The sequence below is a fragment of the Dendrobates tinctorius genome, unplaced genomic scaffold (assembly GCF_039654945.1).
Source record: "Dendrobates tinctorius isolate UK_male_01 unplaced genomic scaffold, ASM3965494v1 ptg000030l, whole genome shotgun sequence".
Classification (NCBI taxonomy): Eukaryota; Metazoa; Chordata; class Amphibia; order Anura; family Dendrobatidae; genus Dendrobates; species Dendrobates tinctorius.
Genome location: NW_027361698.1, coordinates 8332354 through 8357103, shown reverse-complemented (window position 1 = coordinate 8357103; position 24750 = coordinate 8332354). Strand labels below are relative to the sequence as shown.

At 43.4% G+C, this 24750-nt stretch overlaps 1 protein-coding gene across 1 annotated transcript in view; it reads left to right on the top strand.

Annotated features, from left to right (window-relative positions):
• Window positions 1–23189, top strand: part of DKK2 (dickkopf WNT signaling pathway inhibitor 2) — a 190532-nt gene extending 167343 nt beyond the window's left edge. Inside the window, exons 3-4 of the mRNA XM_073571842.1 lie at window positions 13810–13956; window positions 18553–23189. Of these exons, the coding sequence (XP_073427943.1) occupies window positions 13810–13956; window positions 18553–18803 (398 nt within the window). The 3' untranslated portion in view covers window positions 18804–23189. The remainder of the gene's footprint in view (window positions 1–13809; window positions 13957–18552) is intronic.
• The last annotated feature ends 1561 nt before the right edge of the window (window positions 23190–24750 follow it).

The window sequence follows — 24750 nt, the reverse complement described above, 5'->3', positions numbered from 1 at the left end:
CTACCTGGAATGATAATGCCTTGGCTGCTCTCTTTCGGAAGGGGTTGTCAGAAGCCATAAAAGATACTATGGTGGGATTTCCTGTTCCCTCTGGTCTTGACGATTCTATGTCATTAGCCATTCAGGTTGATCGGCGTTTGCGCAAACGCAAAGCTGCACGAGAGGTGTTGCCACCTGTTGAACAAATGTCTGAACCTATGTAATGTGATAGAATTTTCTCCAGAGAGCAGCATCAGGAGTTCAGAAGGTGTAATAAGTTGTGTTTTTTCTGTGGAGATGCCTCGCATATTATTTCTGTCTGTCCTAAACGAGAGAAACGCTTTGCACACACGTTTTCTGTTGGTGGTGTTCAACCTAAGTTTCTTCTGGCTATTACTCTGATCTGCTCCCTGTCCACATTTTCCGCCAAGGCTTTTGTGGATTCGGGAGCAGCCCTAAACCTAATGGACTTGGATTTTGCTAAACGTTGTGGATTTCCGATGACACCTCTGCAGACGCCTATCCCTTTGAGGGGGATTGATGCTACTCCTTTGGCTAAAAATAAACCTCAGTTTTGGACCCAGGTGGTAATGCGGGTCACCCCAGACCATCAAGAAAATTGCAGATTTTTGGTGTTGCATAATCTGCATGATACTATTGTTCTGGGGTTTCCCTGGTTACAAATTCATAATCCAGTTTTGGATTGGAAATCTGTGTCTGTGGTGAGTTGGGGTTGTCGGTGTGCCTTTAGTGAGGCTCCGGTGTTTTCCACCTCTCCTCAGTCACATGATGTTCCTGATTATTTGGCGGACTTTTATGATGTATTTAGTGAGAATGAGTCTGCGTCTCTGCCTCCTCATAGGAGTTATGACTGTGCAATTGAACTGAGCCCGAGGTGTAAATTTCCCAAGGGTCGGCTCTTCAATTTATCTGTACCCGAGCACGAGGCTATGCGATCCTATATTAAGGAGGCGTTGGAGAAGGGTCATATTAGACCATCCTCGTCACCCTTAGGTGCCGTTTTTTTTTTTTGTAGACAAAAAGGATGGACCTTGTATTGATTATCGTGCCCTCAACAAAATTACTGTTAAATATCAGTATCCGTTACCCCTGATTTCTGATCTATTCTCCAGAGTCAAAGGTGCTTGCTGGTTTACCAAGCTTGACCTCAGGGGGGCGTATAATCTTATTCGCATTAAGCATGGGGATGAATGGAAGACGGCGTTTAATACTCCGGAGGGACATTTTGAGTACCTGGTGATGCCTTTTGGGCTCACTAATGCCCCTTCTGTCTTCCAGTGCTTCATGAACGATATTTTCCGAGATTTTGACGATAAATTTTTGATTATCTATCTGGATGATATTTTGATCTTCTCCAAGGATTGGGATTCTCATGTGGAACATATTCGGACTGTGTTCCGGATCTTGAGGGAGAATTCCCTGTATGTCAAAGGATCTAAATGCCTTTTTGGAGTACAGAGGATTTCTTTTTTGGGATTTATTTTGTCCCCGTCAACTATTGAAATGTACCCGGCCAAGGTACAGGCCATTTACGATTGGGTTCAGCCCACTTCTTTGAAGGCCCTCCAGAAGTTTTTGGGTTTTGCTAATTTTTATTGGAAATTTATAGCAAAATTTTCTAGTATTGCCAAGCCATTGACTGATTTGACTAAGAAGGGTGCTGATGTGTTAAATTGGTCTCCGGAGGCTGTTTCTTCCTTTCAGGAGCTGAAGCGAAGATTCACCTCCGCCCCGGTTTTGCGGCAACCTGATGTCTCACTTCCGTTCCAGGTAGAGGTCGATGCTTCTGAGATTGGTGCAGGAGCTGTTTTGTCCCAAAAGGATCCTGTAACAGCTAAAATGAATCCCTGTGCTTTCTTTTCCCGAAAGTTCTCTCCATCTGAACGTAACTATGATGTGGGGAATCGGGAACTGTTGGCCATGATATGGGCATTTGAGGAGTGGAGACATTGGTTGGAGGGAGCTAAGCATCAAGTCGTGGTCCTCACTGACCACAAGAATTTGATTTACCTAGAGTCGGCAAAGCGCTTGAACCCTAGACAGGCTAGGTGGGCCTTGTCTTTTACACGTTTTGATTTTGTGGTTTCTTTTTTTCCTGGAACTAAGAATGTCAAGGCAGATGCCCTCTCTAGGAGCTTCTTTGCTGATTCTCCTGTGGTGACCAAGCCTGCTACCATCTTAGGCGAAGGGGTAGTTATTTCTGCCATCTCGCCCGATTTGAGACGTGCTCTGGAAGAGTTCCAGGAGGACAAACCTGAGCGTTGTCCCAGTGGAAAGTTGTATGTTCCTGACCAGTGGAAGAAGAGAGTGATGTCTGAAGTTCATTGCTCTGCTTTGGCTGGTCATCCAGGTATTTTTGGTACTAGAGATCTGGTGAGTCGGTCTTTTTGGTGGCCCTCCTTGTCTCGTGATGTCAGGAATTTTGTGCAGTCCTGTGGGACGTGCTCCCGGTCTAAATCGTGTTCTCGCTCTAGTGGGTTGTTGATGCCTTTGCCTGTCCCCAAGAGGCCATGGACCCATATTTCAATGGATTTCATCTCTGATATGCCTGTCTCTCAAAGGATGACTGTTATTTGGGTGATTTGTGATAGGTTCTCTAAGATGGTTCATCTTGTACCACTCCCTAAGTTGCCGTCTTCCTCTGAGTTGGTGCCCCTGTTTTTACAACAGGTGGTTCGCTTGCACGGGATTCCTGAGAACATTGTATCTGACAGAGGAGTCCAGTTTGTGTCTAGATTTTGGAGAACTTTCTGTTCCAAGCTGGGAATTCAGTTGTCCTTCTCCTCTGCTTTTCACCCTCAGACCAATGGGCAGACAGAGAGAACAACCCAGACCTTGGAGTCATATTTGAGATGTTTTATTTCTGCTGATCAGGATGATTGGGTTTCATTTTTGCCCTTGGCCGAATTTGCTCTAAATAATAGAGCTAGTTCTGCCACTTTGATGTCACTTTTTTTTGTAACTTTGGGTTTCATCCTCGATTTTCTTCAGGGCAGGTGGAGCCCATCTGCCTGCCCAGGTGTTGACACTGTGGTGGAGAGAATGCACCAGATCTGGGACCAAGTGGTGGATAAGTTATCTCTCTCCCAGGAAAAGGCCCAGCGGTTTTCCAACCGACATAGGACCATTGGTCCCCAGTTTAAGGTTGGTGATATGGTGTGGTTATCATCAAAAAATATTGCTATGAAGGTGGCTTCTCCTAAGTTTAAGCCTAGATTTATTGGACCTTACAAGATTTTGGAGATTATTAATCCGGTCTCTTTTCGTTTGGCTCTTCCTGTCACATTTAAAATCCATAATGTGTTCCATAAATCTTTGTTGAAGAGGTTTGTTGAACCTGTTGTTCCGGGGGTGGCACCTCAGACGGAGACTCCAGTATTTGGTTAAGTGGAAGGGTTATGGTCAGGAGGATAATTCCTGGGTCTCTGCCTCTGATATTCATGCCAAAAGATTGGTGCGTGCCTTTCATCGGGCTCACCCTGATCGCCCTGGTGGCGTGGTTGAGGGTTCGGTGACCCCTCCTCAAGGGGGAGGTACTGTTGTGAGTTCATTTTCCCCTTCACTACTGAGGCCCGAGGAACTCCCTCTTCTGGTAAAGAAAGGTAGTGAGCCTGATTATCAAACACCTGGGCCTGATGATGATGACTGGCTGAGTGGAGTTACTGACTGGATATAAGGCTGCCGACGCCCTTCTGCCCTACGGGTGATTTCTCTGTGGGATCCTTGGAGACCAGTCTGAATTCCTGCTCTTCTAAAGCTAAGTTTTCTGCTCGGCTTTTTGCATTTTTGCTTTGACTTTGTTTTGCCTTGTTTTTCTGAATTTCTGCCATTCCCTGCTGGGGTGTGCTAAATTCCTTTAGCTCTGTCTTCTGAAAATACCTGAGTGCTGATTTAGTTTTTGAAGCCTAGCTGCTTCAGGGTCTTTTTTTATATCAGCTTGTTGGCTTTGTCTTTGATAGGGTTTTGGCAGAATGCAGACTGCGACCTTCCTTTCCTGTTCTGTGTGGTTGGCTTGGGCCCCATCATTTGCTCAGCCTGTCTTTCTGTCTGTGTGAGTGTTTTTTCATCTTGCTTCACCGTCATTATATGTTGGGGGCTGTCTTTTACTTTGGGGTCTGCTCTGGGGCAGTTTAGATTTCCTTTTCTGTCTTTAGGCTATTTATCTCTCCGGCTGTGATCGAGGGGTCTAGGGCATCGTAGGAACCCCCCACGGCTACTGCTAGTTGTGTTTATAGGTTCAGGGGTCTGCAATCTGATAGTTGCCAACTTCTCTGGTTTTCTGGACGTAGCTTCTATTTTTGTGTCTGCCTCCTACGGTGACTCAATCATAACAGTTCACCTTTTTTATTGTTTAAAGTAAACATCAGACCCTACCTCTGGAAAAATGTGGATGTCAAAGACATAGGAACTGCTTTTCCTTTTGTCAAACTATTTACATGTGTGATCAGTAGCGGATGTGATCCTAGCTATTGCAGTGGAGCTTTGCGCTATGGCAGGGGCACAGTTGGTGCGATAAATATCGCTTCACCATGACATACATGTATTGCAGGGTTCATGAAGGGGTTAAGCACACATAAAAGAAATTCAAGCATACATCCCTTCGAAGCATTTTTTGACCAGAGGATTCCATTTTTCAAAGTACTAAATAGAGTTATTGTACATATGAATAACTAAAAGCATTTTATTAAAGCACAATGTTAGGATTGGTGGAACGCACCAAATGTAACTTATAATAAGGTGCGTTCGCATCCCGGGGTCCACTGTGCGTTGATGGCGAAACCGCAGCTAGAGGACAATGGCGGAGCGTAGCCGCGAGTAAGCACCATAAACACCCCAAGTTAAACATCACTCGGTGTGAGCAGAGTGCAAAGCGCCTGACTCTGTTACTCCACAGAGCATTGCGGAAACTGAGAGCACTCTAAGTTATGCCCTGTCAAACATCACAGGAGCACAGAGGGATTGACACTAATGGGGTCCTGATAACTCACCCCCCACTACGCTGGTGATTGAACCTGCACTGACACATGGTGGCTTTTGAGCCCACGCCTGAGGATGCCCAGTGCAGCTGCTAAGTTGAAGTGAGAGTTCCCAACCTATACTGCCTGTATAGAAACACACTCGCAGTGCTATTAGCGGCACACGTGCACACAGGGTGGTAGCTGTCCCACCTACACACACAGCAGTTAAGCATGATACTAGTCCACAGGTATGTGCCATTGAGAGCCTTTTATACCTTTAACTCAAGTCCAGACAGACAGGACCTTGCCTGTGGGCCAATCAGACGTTTCCACCTCACCAGAGCTGCTGACGTCCGAGCACCAATGAGAGGGCGCCACATTATGGACATGCTCAGTAAGGTGAAATCCGGACTTAGCCTCCAAAGTAAAAATCTGCACGTGTATACCAGTAGTCACCATAGGCTTAGCTGGAGAGCCAGCGGTAACTGTACATGCAGCATGAGCTTGGGCAAGGCACTGGGTCTGAAGTCTGTGCTGAGCAGTTATCCCAGGGGCTGAGCCTGAATGCGAGACCACAGCTCCAGACAAGGCTTGGGATTTATTCTGTGCAGCGAGAGAATCCCAGCGCCTAACACACCACTCCAGCTTTTTTTTTATTGGAGTGGTGTCACTAAAATATGTTTTCTGCATTTAGTCTTATACTTACCACCCACCATCTTAATCTGTTATCAGCACCATTCCAGTCATGTTCTGTAGGTTGTGACCTGCCAGGTCGCTCCAGTGATTGCTGGACAAGCAGGACGTCACTACTCAGTCTGAGTCTATGAAAGCCAGAACAAGACCAGAATGAGGCTCACATAGACTTGCATTGTGAGGTTACGACCATTACTACATCCTTTCAGTCAGAAGTTGCAGTCACAAGATGGCAGATCGGGCCCGGAAAGGAGCCGTGAAGAGCAGAAGACAGCAGTTGGTAAGTATAACACTTAGGTAGGGCAACTTACTTTAAGGGCACCATTACAGGATTAAAGTAAAACAAATATTGCAGTGGTGATTTTTTCCAGTAAGCAACAAATGAAAATATAAAAATTCCAGTGTTAAAATATTCTATAAGTATAAAATCACAGCACTTCTGGTAATGGTGGTGCTCAAGTAGGATCCTATCCATTGATGCAGTCACAATATAAAACTTGGTACTCAAAATTGAAAATTAGAGAATATTTTATTTAAAGTAGTACAATCCAGATTAATTAAAGACATTTAAATCTCAATCACAGACTTTCATCAGTATTGGCAATAATATATACAAAAAAGAAAATCAGATAAATGAATGTCTATCTGTCACGAGGGTGTAACGTCCCCCTGGAAGACCTGGAGTTAGAAGGTCACGTCAGGCAATGAATTGCTGGTCTTCTTTAGAGATGGTTTGATTTGTGTCCCATATTAGATTGATTTCATTTCTTCTGGTGCTGAAGAGGTTAACAACCCTTTCTATGTTGATCATAAACATGCAGCTCCATTTCACCTGCTTCTGATCTGGTCATTACCTCTTCCTATATAAACTAGTCAGACCTTCTTGTCCCTGCTGGTGAAAGATTTGTCTTCCAGTGCTGTGTGCTAAAGCTAAGTGGTTGGAGGGTTGGAGTAGAGTTGTGGTAGAAGTGATAGGGATAGTTAGGGTTCAGGGACAGTTTGAGGCCCGCTCTTCCTTACAGAAGACTGTCACAGGATGACACTATCATACAGTTCAAAAAGTGAAATAACAGTGTAATAGGTCAAATGAGCCAAAGGTAAACTATGACAATAAAAAAAATTGTAAGGGAAAAGCATGGCATCATCACAGAAAAAATACAATGAAATTAACAGAAAAGAAATTGCACTTATAAAAGGAGAAGAACATTTTGAAAGTGCAATTTCTTTTCTGGTACTGCCACTGCATTTTTTTTTCTTTGATCATGTCACATTTTTCCCTTACAAAATATTTTTTTATTCATAGTTTGCCTTTGGCTCATTTACCCTCTTGCACTGTAATTTCACTTTTTGAACTGTATGATAGTGTCACGCTCTGACAGTCTTTGGTAAGGAAGTGGGGCCCTCAAATTGTCCCTGGACCCTATGGATAGTTTTGTATTGTGATTAAAATATTCTATAAGACTGGATTTTATTACACATTCTGTTTAAATGCAGTTTTCTTATGAAAAAGGTAAAAACAGATACAAAAAAAAATCATTAACATCCATTTTTCATCCATAATATTTCTTTTTTTTTAACCTCTTCACGACCGCCCACAGTAGATAAACGTTGGCGCTTGCTGGGCTTTGTGCAGCGCCGACGTTTATCTACTGTCGGCGGTTTTGTGCCCCCCGGGACCCCCACATACCTTACAATGTGGGGATCCCGGTGCACAATGCATGCTGGGACCCCCGACGTCATCGAGACCTGATTGGTTCAGGTCCTGATGACGTCAGCGACACAGCAGCCAATGGGAGCGATCGCTGGGAAAGCTGCTTGTTTCCCGGCGATCTCACTCATTGTAACGCGGCTTCTCCTCTGATCTAACACTGACAGATGATTAGAAGTGAAGCAGCGTTACTGTGTGACTAGATCGCTGCCTGGCACAGCTGATCGCTGCCTGGCACAGCTGTGCCAGGCAGCGATCTTGTCACACAGTAACGCTGCTTCACCTGATCATCTGTCATTGTGAGATCAGAGGAGTTGTCACGTTACTGTGTGCCAGGCAGCGATCTTGTCACATAGTAATGCTGCTTCTCCTCTGATCATCTGTCAGTGTGAGATCAGAGGAGAAGTGGCGTTACTATGAGTCAGATCGCAGCGCAGCGATCTTGTCACAAAAATAAAAAAAAGTAAAGAAAAAAAAAAAGAAAAAAGCAGGTACACAGGTTAGGGCTAGGGCTAGGGCAAGGGCTAGGGTTAGGGCTAGGGTTAGGGTTAGGGTTAGGGCTAGGGTTAGGGCTAGGGCTGGGATTAAGGTTATGGGTGTGTTGGTGTTAGGTTTGTGGTTAGGGTTATGGTTAGGGCTGAGATTAGGGTTAGGGGTGTGTTGGGGTTAGGGTTGGAATTAGAATTGGGGGTTTCCACTGTTTAGGTACATCAGGGGCTCTGCAAACGCACATGACACCCGCAGACCATTCCATCAAAGTCTGCATTCCAGAACGTCACTACTTCCCTTCCGAGCCCCACCGTGTGCCCAAACAGTAGTTTTCTTCCACATATGGGGTATCAGCGTACTCAGGACAAATTGGACAACAACTTTTGGGGTCCAATTTCTCCTGTTACCCTTGTGAAAATAAAAATTGGGGGCTAAAAGGTCATTTTGTGGAAAAAAAAATGATTTTTTATTTTCATGACTCTACGTTATAAACTTCTGTGAAGCACTTGGGGGTTCAAAGTGCTCACAACACATCTAGATATGTTCTTTAAGGGGTCTAGTTTCCAAAATGGGGTCAGTTGTGGGGGGTTTCCACTGTTTAGGTACAGTTGTGGCCAAAAGTATTGACACCCCTGCAATTCTGTCAGATAATACTCAGTTTCTTCCTGAAAATGATTGCAAACACAAATTCTTTGGTATTATTATCTTCATTTAATTTGTCTTAAATGAAAAAACACAAAAGAGAATGAGGCAAAAAGCAAAACATTGATCATTTCACACAAAACTCCAAAAACGGGCCAGACAAAAGTATTGGCACCCTCAGCCTAATACTTGGTTGCACAACCTTTAGCCAAAATAACTGCGACCAACCGCTTCCGGTAACCATCAATGAGTTTCTTACAATGCTCTGCTGGAATTTAAGACCATTCTTCTTTGGCAAACTGCTCCAGGTCCCTGATATTTGAAGGGTGCCTTCTCCAAACTGCCATTTTTAGATCTCTCCACAGGTGTCCTATGGGATTCAGGTCTGGACTCATTGCTGGCCACGTTAGAAGTCTCCAGTGCTTTCTCTCAAACCATTTTCTAGTGCTTTTTGAAGTGTGTTTTGGGTCATTGTCCTGCTGGAAGACCCATGACCTCTGAGGGAGACCCAGTTTTCTCACACTGGGCCTTACATTATGCGTCAAAATTTGTTGGTAGTCTTCAGACTTCATAATGCCATGCACATGGTCAAGCAGTCCAGTGCCAGAGGCAGCAAAGCAACCCCAAAACATCAGGGAACCTCCGCCATGTTTGACTGTAGGGACCGTGTTCTTTTCTTTGAATGCTCTTTTTTTCTCCTGTAAACTCTATGTTGATGCCTTTGCCCAAAAAGCTCTACTTTTGTCTCATCTGACCAGAGAACATTCTTCCAAAACGTTTTAGGCTTTTTCAGGTAAGTTTTGGCAAACTCCAGCCTGGCTTTTTTATGTCTCGGGGTAAGAAGTGGGGTCTTCCTGGGTCTCCTACCATACAGTCCCTTTTCACTCAGATGCCAACGGATAGTACGGGTTGACACTGTTGTACCCTCGGACTGCAGGGCAGCTTGAACTTGTTTGGATGTTAGTCGAGGTTCTTTATCCAACATCCGCACAATCTTGCGTTGAAATCTCTTGTCAATTTTTCTTTTCCGTCCACATCTAGGGAGGTTAGCCACAGTGCCATGGGCTTTAAACTTCTTGATGACACTGCGCACGGTAGACACAGGAACATTCAGGTCTTTGAAGATGGACTTGTAGCCTTGAGATTGCTCATGCTTCCTCACAATTTGGTTTCTCAAGTCCTCAGACAGTTCTTTGCTCTTCTTTCTTTTCTCCATGCTCAATGTGGTACACACAAGGACACAGGACAGAGGTTGAGTCAACTTTAATCCATGTCAACTGGCTGCAAGTGTGATTTAGTTATTGCCAACACCTGTTAGGTGCCTCAGGTAAGTTACAGGTGCTGTTAATTAGACAAATTAGAGAAGCATCACATGATTTTTCGAACAGTGCCAATACTTTTGTCCACCCTCTTTTTTATGTTTGGTGTGGAATTATATCCAATTTGGCTTTAGGACAATTCTTTTTGTGTTTTTTCATTTAAGACAAATTAAATGAAGATAATAATACCAAAGAATTTGTGTTTGCAATCATTTTCAGGAAGAAACTGAGTATTATCTGACAGAAATGCAGGGGTGTCAATACTTTTGGCCACAACTGTACATCAGGGGCTCTCCAAATGCGACATGGCATCCGATCTCAATTCCTGCCAATTCTGCATTGAAAAAGTCAAACGGCGCTCCTTCCGTTCTGAGCTCTGCCGTGTGCTCAAACAGTGGTTTAGCCCCACATACGGGGTATCTGCGTATATGGGAGAAATTGCACAAAAAATTTTGTGGTTCATTTTCTCTTTTTACACTTGTGAAAATAAAAAAAATGGTTTTGAAGTAAAATGTTTGTGAAAAAAAGTTAAATGTTTATTTTTTCCTTCCATATTCCATTAATTCATGTGAAGCACCTGAAGGGTTAATAAACTTCTTTAATGTGGTTTTGAGTACATTGAGAGGTGCAGTTTTTAGAATGGTGTCACTTTTGGGTATTTTCTGTCATATTGACCCCCCAAACTCACTTCAAATGTGAGGTGGTCCCTAAAAAAAATGGTGTTGCAAATTTTGTTGTAAAAATGAGAAATCGCTGGTCAACTTTTAACCCTTATAACTTCCTAAAAAAAAAAATTATGTTTCCAAAATTGTGCAGATGTAAAGTAGACATGTGGGAAATGTTATTTATTAACTATTTTGTGCGATATCACTCTCTGATTTAAGGGCATAAAAATTAAAAGTTTGAAAATTGCAAAATTTTCTAAATTTTCACCAAATTTTGATTTTTTTTAACAAATAAGCGCAGCTCATATCTAAAAAATTTTACCACCATCATGAAGTACAATATGTCATGAGAAAACAATGTCAGAATCAGTAGGATCCGTTGAAGTGTTCTAGAGTTATGACCTCATAAAGTGACACTGGTCAGAATTGAAAAAATTGGCCCGGTCACGAAGGCAAAAACAGGCTCGGGTGTGAAGAGGTTAATCACTTCTGAATATGACCTAATGAACTGCACTATATCAGTACCAAAGACAGTACATCATAAAAAACGTGTGAATCAACCTAAAGATGCTGGAAATTAAGGGGATCTCAGATTCTTTGCAATAATTTAAAGATCAGATTCAGTTGTCATAGATTTTACAATTTCCATACAAAAATGTATTTTATTTTCCAAGTTTTTCAGATGACTATTTTCCATTAGATCCTGATTTGATTGGATTTTTTTTAAAGGTTATAATTTTTTAAGGTATAATCGATGGGTGAAAAAAATGTAGTAAAGTGATGTTGATTTGTGTTCAGCTTTTTAATCAGTTTAGTAGCAAGAATGCTTTCATAATGAAATTTCTAGGTGACCCACCGCAGTCTTCACTCTTCGTACGTGTGTAAATGCTGTAGGTTCGCTCATTCCGGATTCTTTACGCACTAATGATTTTTAATAAAACTGAATGTTCGGTGTGAAAAGCTGGGTCTATTTGTACATATTTTTTACAATGAGAGAAAGAAATGTGGTATATTGTAACAATGTAATAGAAAATCACAACAGGCATATAGTGAAAGTAATGAAAAACTGATGCGATGTCTGAAATATTCTAAAATATATCCATATGTTTTTTCAAATGAAGGAACATTTGAAGACATCTTAATGTTTCATAAGCAGAAGTGCCTTTAATTTTAACCATTTCCTTGGGTGGTCACCGTTCTCCTGTCATTAAGTATGTAACAATGCAGCTTTCTATGCATCATTTGCAAAGAATTGAGCTTTTTAATTGGGATGATTGTAGGGAAATTGTGGGGTTTTATTAAATGTAAAAGCTTTGAAAAAGAAATTGTGTGCATAATTCTTTTACCTCTTCTGGAAACATATCCCTCTCTTGTTACGCTGTTCGTCCAATTTACTCCAAACATTTTTTCTCTTCTTTCAAAGTATTTATTTTTACTTATTTTTAGTTTTATCAGATGCAACTTTGCTGCTTATGTGGGGAAGGTGACCTGACGGACGGACTTGTCAGCAAGAAGAAAGGATGGTTTGTGCACTGTAGGTGTATGTTTGTAATTACACTAGGGAAACAGCTGGGAAAAGTGAAGATTGAGTGCAGTATCTTGGGTTCACCACAAGATGGCAGGGGAGAGTGTGAGTTCAGGACTTGACAGCAGCTTATGGCTTGAGAAACCGTTGGTCATGGGGGGCGGAGTTATAGGGAACTGGGAAAGTTATAAATAGGACAGGAGGGTTCCAGAAAGTTCCAGTCCCGGGAGGAGCTCAAGAGGTGCGGAGTCTGTGTTGAAGTGTGTGCTGTGTGGAGAGCTCAAATAGGGGACTAAGGAGAAAGGAAGTCAGGGGGGTGGCCCCGACACAAAGAACCACAGAACAGACGAGGCCCCGGGGGAAACATACCAAATTGACGACGACCTCTGACCAAGTAAATTGCTGTTGGTGAACAGGCCTAAGGCGGCCACAGTGACTGAGCTGGGAGGAACATCACTACGCTAAAAGTACGGTGTATGTACCTGGGCCTGGAAGCGGAGGGCTGTGGAAGAATTGCGGTGTACTGCTGAGGTCGTCAGGAGGATGACTAAATAAACTTGGACCTGTTGTACCCGAAATCTGCCTCCATCTTGTGTCTGTGACGTCTGTGCGCAGTAAATGAGGGACCACCCCCCAGTCCGGCCCTCCCCTACTACACTTACCCACAATTTTATAAAATCCCATCCTCTCCTCATATGTTACCTTTTTTTAATTTTAGGATTTTCTATCCTATCTCCTTATTTTATTGAAGAAAAAAAACAAGACAAAACAAAATAAGCATATAGCCTGTAGTAAGCAAATAACAGAATAAATAGCAATATTACATGTAAATAACACAAGGTATGTCCTTATTTTATTCCCGAAAAGGCTTTTACCTTGTCACGTTTTTTAACTAAAGGTCATCAACAATCCTAAAGGGTCCGTCACACACAGCGAGATCGCTAGCGAGATCGCTGATTTTGTGACGCATCAGCGATCTCTCCAGCGATATCGCTGAGTGTGACAGGGATCAGCGACCGGCCCCCCTGCCGGGTATCGCTGATCGTGCACGATTGCCCTGGGCCATTTTTGGATCGTTGGTCTCCCGCTGGCCAGCACGCATCGCTGCATGTGGCAGCGAAAGACCAGCGATCAGCGACGCTGGATGCTGGTTTCCAATGTAAACAGCGGGTAACTAAGAGCTGCGCGGTTCTTAGATACCCACTGTTTACATTGGAAACCAGCTTGCTCGTTGGTCCTGATCACTGGAGGGGCTGTCTATGTGACAGCTCACCAGCGATCAACCTAATGATGTCCCAGCGATCCCATCTATGTCGGATCGTTGGTGGGATCGCTGGGACATCGTTATGTGTAACGGGACCTTAACACTAAATTTGTGAGTAAATGCTTATCAAATGTTTGTTGAGAGGAAACAAAAGTAAAGAAATTCTTGACAATCGATGTAAATGATATCATGTATATGGCTAAACTTGCAAAAGTATTCAACCTGAAAGGTCCACAGCAGAAAAGACTGTAGTGTTATGTCCTGGTGTACGGAATATCTGTAGAATCTCTCCATGTATACTATGTGTAATACAGCAATTGCTCTATTCATATCTCCATGTGCTTCTCTCTTTAGCTATCCCAAACTACAAAATGATAGGTAGTAAGACCAGTATAGGCATACAAATTATGCGAATTGTGCATATTATCAGATATGGATGGTCAATTTTACTATTTTATTGTTATAGCTGAACACAAACATTACTTTTACTGATATACTGATTGTATCTTGACAACTTAAAATCTAAATAATTATATTTTTCAACAGGTATATGTATCCCTGTAGCTGAAACTATCCTAACACCTCATATTCCTGAACTTGAAGGACGCCCAAAGAAGAACAGTCACATGCCTAACAAGGATTTGGGTTGGCAGAATATTGGAAGACATCATTCCAAAATGCCGCATATAAAAGGTGGGACAAAATAAATTCAAATTTCTCTGCTTAAAAGGGGTTGTCCCATGAACAAAGTACATTTTAGTTAATAGATCTCAGAATAAAAATATGTTACATAATGGGATGTGTTAAAGAAACCCCTTCAGCATTTTTTTATTGCACCGCTGGAGTGGTGCTTTAAATGTAATTTCCTTGCCCCCTGTCTCATACTCACCTGCCGCCACCTTCATTCTTTTCCAGTATCGCTCCCGTTGGTCTTCGGCAGAAAGATACCTGACTGCAGCTCCAGTGTTTCAAGGAGCGCACCAGAGGTCACTTTTCAATACATCTCTATGACTGCCTCATTCTTGCTCTCAGACTTGCATTGAGTTCTTGTGACGTAACTTATGGCTCCTAGACAGTCAGAAGCTATGGGCACAAGAAGGCACCACAGGACTAGAGCAGAATCAGTACAAGGTGAAGCCGCTGGAAGTGAATAAAAGAAAGAAGTCAGGGGGCTTACATTTAAAGTGACACACCAGCGCTGAAAAAAAGCGGGCTGAGTGGTTTAACATTTTTTATAATCTTATAAATGTGCCCCTGTGTAATAAATTTCTCCGACCATGCAGGAACGTAGTTGGATATACCACAGCTCCTGGGCAGGGGAGGAAGCAAAAGAATATGCTTACAGTACATTATAGCATGGGATCACAACTGATTCTTTCTGTGAGGAAAAACAAGCTTTTAAAATACATGGAAATGTTTCCCTCACAGAAACCAGCAGCTGTGATGTCTGTATACTCTATTTTGCTTCCTCCTCTGTCCAGGAGCTGTGGTATGATCAGATCATGTCCCTGCATGGTCAGTCACAGCCATTACACAGTACACAGCACGGGCACATTTATAAGATTATCTCAGCACAGGAACATTTTTTAACACATCCAATTGCAATTATGAAACATATTTTTATTCCAAGATCTATTGATTAAAATGTATTTTTTTTTACAGAACAACTCCTTTAAAGTTAAAACAGAACTGTACTTTAAAAAAACTTTGCACAAATCATAATTACAGGTGATTAAGAAACTTTGTGAGGTCTTTGTCAGAGAAATCAGCTTCCTTCCCCACGTAACAGATAATTCTTTTTCTCCCCCCCCCGCCTCCTGAAGTCACCATCCATAGTGCTTGTGTCAAAAAAGCATACAAAGTTCATCCTTCTCGTAGGAGAATGGCTGATGTGTCATACGACAAAGCCCATTATTCTCTATGAAGGGAAGGGAGCAGATGAGGCAAACAGAAAAATATTATGCAAAGTTCTGCATCAAGTGTTTTACCCCACATTACAGATGATTCAGATCAAGACAGCTGAGCTCTGCTCTGTAATGTTCTCCATGTTGCTCTTTGAGCTTAAAAGTAAATGAAGAGATGGCATTCCCCTCTCTGTGCTGTGCTGTTTATGGGAGAAATCACTGCAGCTTATTTTCCCTCAGCTCCCAGTGGATAACAAGTTACAGAGAGAGCATATCGAGGGAAAAACTGATATGAATTCAGGATATACCGTATTTTTCGAACTATAAGAGACACCAGACCATAAGACGCACCTAGGTTTTAGAGGAGGAAATTAGAAAAAAATTGAAGCAAAAAATGTGGTTGATTCTTTACTTAAGATCCCATATCCTGATATATATGGTCCCCTCATCTCCATTCTGGTATACGTGCCCCCCTCATCCCCATCCTGGCATACATGGCCTCCTCATTCCTATCCTGGTATGCATGGCCCCCTCATCCCTATCCTGGTATACATGGCCTCCTCATCCCTATCCTGGTATGCATGGTCCCCTCATCCCTACCTTGGTATGCTTGGCACTCTTATCCCCATTCTAGTATGCATGGCTCCTCATCCCCATCCTGGTATGCACTGCCTGCTCATCCCCATCCTGGTATGCACGGCCCTCTCATCCCTATCATCCTATCCTGGTATGCATGGCCCCCTCATCCCTATCCTGGTAGGCATGGCCCCCTCATCCCTATCTTGGTAGGCCTGGTCTCCCTCATCCCTATCCTGGTATACAGGACCCCTATGTCTGTCCTGATATGCACGTCTCCATACTTATCCTGGTATGATTGGCCTCCATCACCACCCTGGTAGGCCTGATCCCCCACATCTCTATCCTGATATACAGGGCCTCCATCATCCATGCTGGTATGCATGCCCCCATCCTTATCCTGGTATGATTGATTCTCATACTTATCATGGTATGCAGGGCCCCCATCTATGTCCTGGTATGCATGGCCCCATATTTATCCTGGTATGATTGGCCGGCATCACCACCCTTGTAGGCCTGATCCCCTCATCCCTATCCTGATATACAGGGCCCCCATCTCCATCCTGATATGCATGCCCCCATCCCCATGCTTGTATGCATGGCTCTCACATCACTATCCTGTTATGCAGGGCCTACATCTCTTTCCTGGTATGCATGGTCCCATCCTTATCCTGGTATGATAGGCCCCAACCCCATCCTGGTATGCATGGCCCCCTCATCTCTATCCTGGTATGCAGGGACCCCATCTCAGCCCTGGTACGCATGGCCCAATCCTTATTCTGGTATGATTGACCCTCATCCCTATCCTGATATGATTGGCCCCCATCACCACCTTGGTAGCCTGATCCCCTTCATCCCTATCCTGATATACAGGATCTCATCTCTGTCCTGGTATGCATGCCCCCATCCTCATGCTGGTGTGCATGGCCCTCTCATTCCTATCCTGGTATGCAGGGCCCATATCTCCATCCTTGTATGCATGGCCCCATCCTTATCCTGGTATGATTGGTTCCCCATCCACATACTGGTATGCATGGCCCCCTCATCTCTATCCTGGTATGCAGGGACCCCATCTGCGTCCTGGTATGCATGGCCCCATCTTTATCCTAGTATGACTGACCCACATCCCCATCCTGGTATGCATGGCCCCATCAGAAAAACATAAAAAAATAAACAATTATACTTACCTTCCCTGCACTCCCTCACAGCGTCTTGTTTCAATGCAAGCAGCTGATTTATTCTTGTAAGCAGCTCATGGCAGTGATGTCATGCACTGCTAACAAGCCAAGGACAGCTGCTGGAATACTCACTGCTCCCCACGCCAGGACTATGTGCATGGAGAGCAGTGAATAGTCATTGCTCTTTAATAGTGAGCACAGTGTTAGCTGCAGCTGCCGGCTTCCTGCAGCTGCCAGGAGTTCACATATGCCTGCTACTAAAGGGAATGAATATTCACTGCATTCCATGCCTAGAGTGGAGAGCAGTGAATATTTATTGGGCACAAGCGAAAGCCCGGCAGCTGCAGAAAGCCAGCTGCTGAGGCTAACAGTGTGTCCGCTATTAAAAAGAAATTAATATCCACTGCCCTCCTTGCCCATGGGTGTGGAATGCAGTGAATATTCATTTCTCTTTAGCTTTCTCTTTTTTGGCTTCTGCATCCTGTGACCCGCTGCTCTGCCACTGCAGCTTCCCCACCTCCCGCCACAGCCAGAGCAGGTACATCCAGACTATAAGATGCACCCCCATTTTCCTTAACATTTTTAGAGGAAAAAAGTGCGTCTTAAAGTCCGAAAAATACGGTAAGTGACAAAAAGGCCAAAAATTGTGCTATTCCTCATATACACACATAGGAGAGATTATTTTGATAAGTTACTTGAAAGCATAGTTATTCTTTAATTTAAAACAATATGACTAAAGGGAATCTGTTAGCAGGATCATCCCTCCTAAGCCCTCTATATGGATACACAGCTCATAGGAAGTGAAATAAAATTAAATCTTGATATCTGTGTTCCGATGTTGCTTTCTAAATAAATCCACTTTTTTTAACACCTAAATGAGCTGTTAAGATCTATGGACCGGACACTGCTCTGCATGAGAAACTGTCTCCAGAGCTTATTTTACATGAAGGGGAAGTTACCAATGTGATGCATAATGGTTAACAGTGTGATGTGTAATGGTTACCAGTGTGATGTGTAATAATGGTTACCAGTGTGATGTGTAATGGCCGCTCTCTGCTCTCCTGATCACTCTGCAGAGCTTTGTGCCATTATAACTGACACATCTGCAGGCTCTTCTCAGCTTCAGCTTCCATCTCACAGGCAGACAGAGCTGCAATACATTCCAAATAGAAACAAATGTTCAGTGGCACTCTGTCTCCGTCTACGGTCCCGTAGAAGCGCACTATGTGCCAAATGGCTGTCATCCAGTATGTTCCATATGCAACTCCTCTGCTTTACCTATTTTAACCGTTTCAATAAAGGGGATTTTATGGGACAGAAAGTGCCACTGAACATTTCTTTCAACTTGGAATTTTTGCCTGACTTGCTTCATCCAGTGGGCACCCGAGATCCCGGGTGTATACTTCTGCAGCCTCTTCCAACTGGATACAGGTGCGTCAACATAAGTGGTGCAGTAATGCGGATCTTTTCACTGTTTTTTGTGGAAGTGCTGCAGTACAGCAGAGCTGTGAGAGCTGCTGATGTTTATTTTATATCGGCTGTTAATGAAGGGATAACTGTGTAATGTTACTGGGCACTTTACATGAATCTATAATAAAATTATAATTAACTTCTTTTATACATCTTGGCAGGACATGAAGGAGATCCTTGTCTGCGGTCAACTGATTGTATTGAAGGCTTTTGCTGTGCTCGACATTTCTGGACCAAAATTTGTAAACCCGTATTACGTCAAGGGGAAGTGTGCACAAAACTAAGAAAAAAGGGCTCTCATGGCTTGGAGATATTTCAGAGATGTGACTGTGCTAAAGGCCTGTCTTGTAAAGTATGGAAAGACGCCACATATTCTTCAAAATCGAGACTACACATTTGCCAAAAAATATAAGCATTCAGCAAAGAGCTGCTGTTCCAACAGACTGTGAGTTTACCGTTGGTACAAGAAGAGGGCGTTCTTTAGAATCATCGGTACTGGAGAACAGAAGACTCTGACCTGAAAGGAAATCTATATATTTGAACTGAAGCTATCCGAGCCTATCTGTGTAAATAAACCTTTAGAGACAGTGACATTGCTTTAAAAAAAAAAATGACATTTACTATTGTAACAGTGCATGCCCACTGATTTTACAAAATGTATGAAATTTATTTACGTAGGAATAATCGTTATTTGTGTATTCTGTCAAAATGCTATAACAAAATCCAAACATATTTCTTGAGTTTCCTGTGCTTTGGCATAGGGCTTTTTTCCATAAAAAGCAATGCAGAGCATTTCCAGGGAATACAGCTATAGCAATTTCTTATGATGATCAATCACGCCAGGTCAGAATTACACCATATCCTGTTCTTTGTCAGAATGTTTTTCAGAACACAGAAATTTGGCTTGACCAATTACTGGCAACATCCATATACATCTGAGAGCTCGATTATGAATACCAGATCTATGAAGTTAAGAGATTGTTCCAACTGTGCAGAGGAGATCAGTATTATTAAATTAGCCCAATTAGGAAAGACACATGCCTGCTTAACACAAAAGTCCATTGCAATGGTTAGTGTCCATGTGTCTGCTGTCCAGTATGAAATACTACAGTGATTCCTTGTGGCTTACGTAAATTAACATTATGAGAACATGGAATTAAAACGTCTATAAGGCAACACATTATAATCTAATAGCAATGATGATTTCGCTGTAGTGTGAAGGTTGCTACAGTACGATAGAAAAAGCAGAAAACACCAGGATCCAATTTATAACCGAATTCTCTTCCTGTATTATAAATGACTTTGCTACATTTTGCAATTATTTATTCCTCTCTTCAGTTTTTGACCATTGGTTTTAAAACAGAATAAAATATTCATGTGTTTTACTGCATCCATTGTGTTCCATTGTATTAAGCAGCATGAAGAACATTCATTATAAAAAAAGTCTAATTGAGGTGTTAGTATCTATCAACAAGAGACATGATCTAATGTCAGATATTTTATGATACAAGGCAGCTCTTCTGTTTTAGTAAATACTTGTGTACCCCATAAAATAGTTATTTTGGATAATCTTTTCTACGATCTCTTCATTGTTCCTATCCTCTGTTATTTCACCTGTAAATGTATGAATAAATTGACCACTGGGTTTTCCACATCCCTAAATGGTTTGGCATTGTCCTATTAGAGCTGAAAGTGTCAGTCTCTGTAGGAACAAGAAATACTCCAAAAAATATAGCATAATTATGTACTATACTAGATGGTGGCCCGATTCTAACGCATCGGGTATTCTAGAATATGTATGTAGTTTATTTATGAAGTTTTAATAATAATGCAATAATGCACCCCCCAATCCTGAAATGCATGGTCCTCTCACCCCCCAAACCTCATATGCATGTACCCCTCCCCCTATCCTGTTATGCATGGTCCCCTCACCCCCCAATCCTGATATGCATGGTCCTCTGACCCCCCAATCCTGATATGCCTGGTACCCCTCACCCCCCAATCCTGGTAAGCATGGTCCCCTCACCCTCCAATCCTGGAATACATGGTCCTCTCACCCCCCAATCCTTGTATGCATGGTCCTCTCACCCCACTTTCCTTGTAAGCATGGTTCCCTCTCCCCCCTTTCCTGGTATGCATGGTCCCCCTCACCCCCCTTTCCTGGAATGCATGTTCCCATCACCCCCCTTTCCTGGTATGCATGGTCCCCTCTCGCCCCAATCCTGATATGCATGGTCCTCTCACCCCCCAATCCTGATATGCATGGTCCTCTCACCCCCCAATCCTGATATGCATGGTCCTCTCACCCCCCAATCCTGATATGCATGGTCCCCTCACCCCCCTTTCCTGGTATGCATGGTCCCCTCACCTTCCTTTCCTGGTATGCATGGTCCCCCTCACCCCCCTTTCCTGGTATGCATGGTCCCCTCACCCCACTATCCTGGTATGCATGGTCACCCTCATCCCCTATCCTGGTATGCATGGTCCCCTCACCCACCTATCCTGGTATGCATGGTCACCCTCACCCCCCTATCCTGGTATGTATGGTCCCCTCACACCCCTTTCCTGGTATGCATGGTCAGCCTCACCTCTATCCTGGTATGCATGGTCACCCTCACACCCTTATCCTGGTATGCATGGTCCTCTCACCCCGCTATCCTGATATGCATGGTCACCCTCACCCCCCTATTCTGGTATACATGGTCACCCTCACCCCCTTTGCTGGTATGCATTGTCCCCCTCCTCCCTTTGCTGGTATGCATGGTCCCCCTCCCCCCTTTGCTGGTATGCATGGTTCCCCCCTTTTGCTGGTATGCATGGTCCCCTCACCCCTTTTGCTGTTATGTATGGTCACCCTCACCCCCCCTATCCTGGTATGCATGGTCACCTCACCCCCCTATCCTGGTATGCATGGTCCCCTCACCCCCCTATCCCGATATGTATGGTCACCCTCACCCCCCTATCCTGGTATGCATGGTCACCCTCACCCCCTTTGCTGGTATGCATTGCCCCCCTCCCCCCTTTGCTGGTATGCATGGTCCCCCCCTTTGCTAGTATGCATGGTCCCCCTCCACCCTTTGCTGTTATGTATGGTCACCCTCACCCCCCTTTCCTGGTATGCATGGTCCCGTCACCCCCTTTCCTGGTATGCATAGTCTCTGTTAAAATAAAAAATAGTTATATACTCACCTTCCGGCGGCCTGCGATCTCCACTCCACGCACTCGGCCTCGCGTCCCAGAAACGCGTGGAAAGGAGATTGCAGGCCATCAGAAGGTGAGTATAACCTTTTTTTATTTTAATTCTATTTTTTACAGATTAAGCCCTGTGCCCCATTGAGCGCTGTGAGCGACTGCACCTGCCGCTGATTAGCGTCAGGCACAGCTTACCTTTACAAACAACTGCGCCTGGCGGCCACGACCAATCAGCACCTCAGGATTTCGGTTACAGACAGACAGACACGATAAGACAATTATATATATAGATAATTTCTATTGATTGCCTATCTAATACAGATTATACAGACTTGGAGTGATGCTGAAAATGGTATAATCTATAATTGTGGTGCAGACTACAGATTTATAAATTAGGTAGAGTAGCATTTAAAAGGTCATTGTCACTTCTGCAAACCTTGCATAAATCAATAGTATAGGTGAATATAAGAAAAACTTATGTAATATATTGTAATATATTTTAGCAGAGAAATTTTCTTCTTTCACTTCTGAGTCACTTCTTACCCATCCCCCTGTATCCTGAACCATTCATCTTTGATATCCACCCCATATCATCTTGGTCAAAGCAAGGTGGCATGGCATCACAGTGTGGTGTCAAACAACAGAGTTAAGCCCCTGTTACACACTGCGATATCGCTAGCAATATCGCTCTAAAGTCACCGATTTTGTGACGTTGCAGCGATATTGCTAGCGATATCGCTGCATGTGATACTTACCTCCGACCGGCTCCCCCGCTGGTTATCGCTGATCCTGGACCATTCCTCATCGGTCACTTCCTGCTGGGCTTCCTGTGGCGCCGACGAGCGACGCGTGGAGCCGGGCGGGAGGACGCAGGATCGCCACGTCTGACAGGTAAGTAGTGACCCCCGACCCCTGCGATGTCGCGGGTGAGATCTGCCTGTGTGGCAGCTCACTAGCGACCACCTAGCGATGCACCAGCGATCCTGACCGCGCCATATCACTAGTCGGGATCGCTGGTGCATCGCTAGGTGTAACGGTACCCTTATAGAGAGAGAGGGAGAAGGAGTGAAGAGCACTCAGCACAGTGAAAGCGATTCAAACACAAGCAGCTTCATCTTCAAGCAACTATTTTATCTTGCTATGGAACTGGATTCACAACCACACAGCTCAGTACTGCTATAAAATGTCTTCCATTCTGCTAATTCTACTTCTGCTTATTTTTGTGCTATAAAAAAGAAGAGCAGGAAATTATTTGTTTCTGTGTATAGTATATGAAAGACATCACAACAGCTAGTCTAGAGATTTTTGCCGCAGAAGGTGAAAACTGGTAAATGTTCATAAATTATAGCTCATTCTGAAAGCTACTTGAAATTACATAAATGCTTTAACTTAGGAGACTGAGCCATATAATGGTGTATCTTTTTTTGAGTGTTGTTTTAGACAGATTCTTTTTTTTATTTGTAGAGACAAAATTGCATTCAAATTGTAATTGACAAATTTTAATACTTCTCTAATATACTCTTCAAAGAACCTCCAAACTGGAGTGATGTGCTTATTGAACTGTATATATTTTTTTCCACACTCAAGATTAAATTCACATTATATATCTGTGGTGTACAGTGGTTTATTTCACATTTATTTTTTAAATGTTTTATTTATATTTCTTGGGACAGATTTGTTTTACTATATTTGTATTGGGTATTGATCTGATAACCTGGTCGTATGAGTCTTATGGTGGTAAATCTGACCCATGTTTACAACATTTTGAATTTTGCAGTCAAATGGTTGTTAGTCACTTTGCAGTTTCTGTAGAATGTATGGGGCAGAAGCCGTACTGTGATGGATCTAGGAGAGAGTGAGTGGAGAGGTAATGGGTAGAGTTGAGCGACTTTTGGTTTTTTAGGGTCGCGTTTCGTTTCGTGAAACCCGACTTTTCCAAAAGTCGGGTCGAGCAAGATCGTCCGATTATAGGGAAAAGTCGGGGTCGTCCCGAAACACGAAACCCAATATAAGTCAATGGGGAATAAAAGTCGGCAGTGAGAGGAGGACAGGAAACACACCTACAGTGCCCATTTGAATGCCAAAAGCATCAATTCTTCTTACTTAAGCTTGTCAACCTTAATTAACTTCATAATACACGTTACGCACTGAAAAATGGGGGTTATTTGGCTACAGACTGTGGGGGGGGAGGGCTGGCTCCAGGTTTTCATGTGCCCTGGGCGAAAGAGCGCCCCTTTAACACATACCACAACTCATCATGCTCCGATACGGCAGAGAAATAGCGGTATAGTACAATGAAAAATACCTCACTTTTTACATCTCATGACGAGGCCCATCTATTTCTCCATACAGAATCATTGGTCCCATATAATGTTTGAAACAGTATATGATGAGCTCCACATAATGCTACAGTATATGTTGGTCCCCATGGATGAAGCTCTACTGTCTTATGGGCCCAAATAATGCTCCAAACATAATGGGCCCCATTTCTAATGCTCTAGTGTATAATGGGCCCAGTAAATGCTGCTCCAGTGTCTGATGTCCACCTTTGGAATGTTCCAGTGTATGGTGGGCCCCATCTATCATTCTCAGACGGTGTTAGGCCCAGTATGGATTGCACGTGATTGCACAAAGGTGAGAAAGGGTACCGTATCCCCAGATAACATGTATGGATAGTGTACACATTCAAAATATATGTCTATACATCAGGAGGCAGGCTCAGACGGTGTTAGGCCCAGTATGGATTGCACGTGATTGCACAAAGGTTAGAAAGGGTACCGTATCCCCAGATAACATGTATGGATAGCGTACACATTCAAAATATATGTCTCAGGAGGCAGGCTCAGACGGTGTTAGGCCCAGTATGGATTGCACGTGATTGCACAAAGGTTAGAAAGGGTACTGTATCCCCGGATAACATGTATGGATAGCGTACACATTCAAAATATATGTCTCAGGAGGCAGGCTCAGACAGTGTTAGGCCCAGTATGGATTGCACGTGATTGCACAAAGGTTAGAAAGGGTACCGTATCCCCAGATAACATGTATGGATAGCGTACACATTCAAAATGTATGTCTCAGGAGGCAGGCTCAGACGGTGTTAGGCCCAGTATGGATTGCACGTGATTGCACAAAGGTTAGAAAGGGTACCGTATCCCCAGATAACA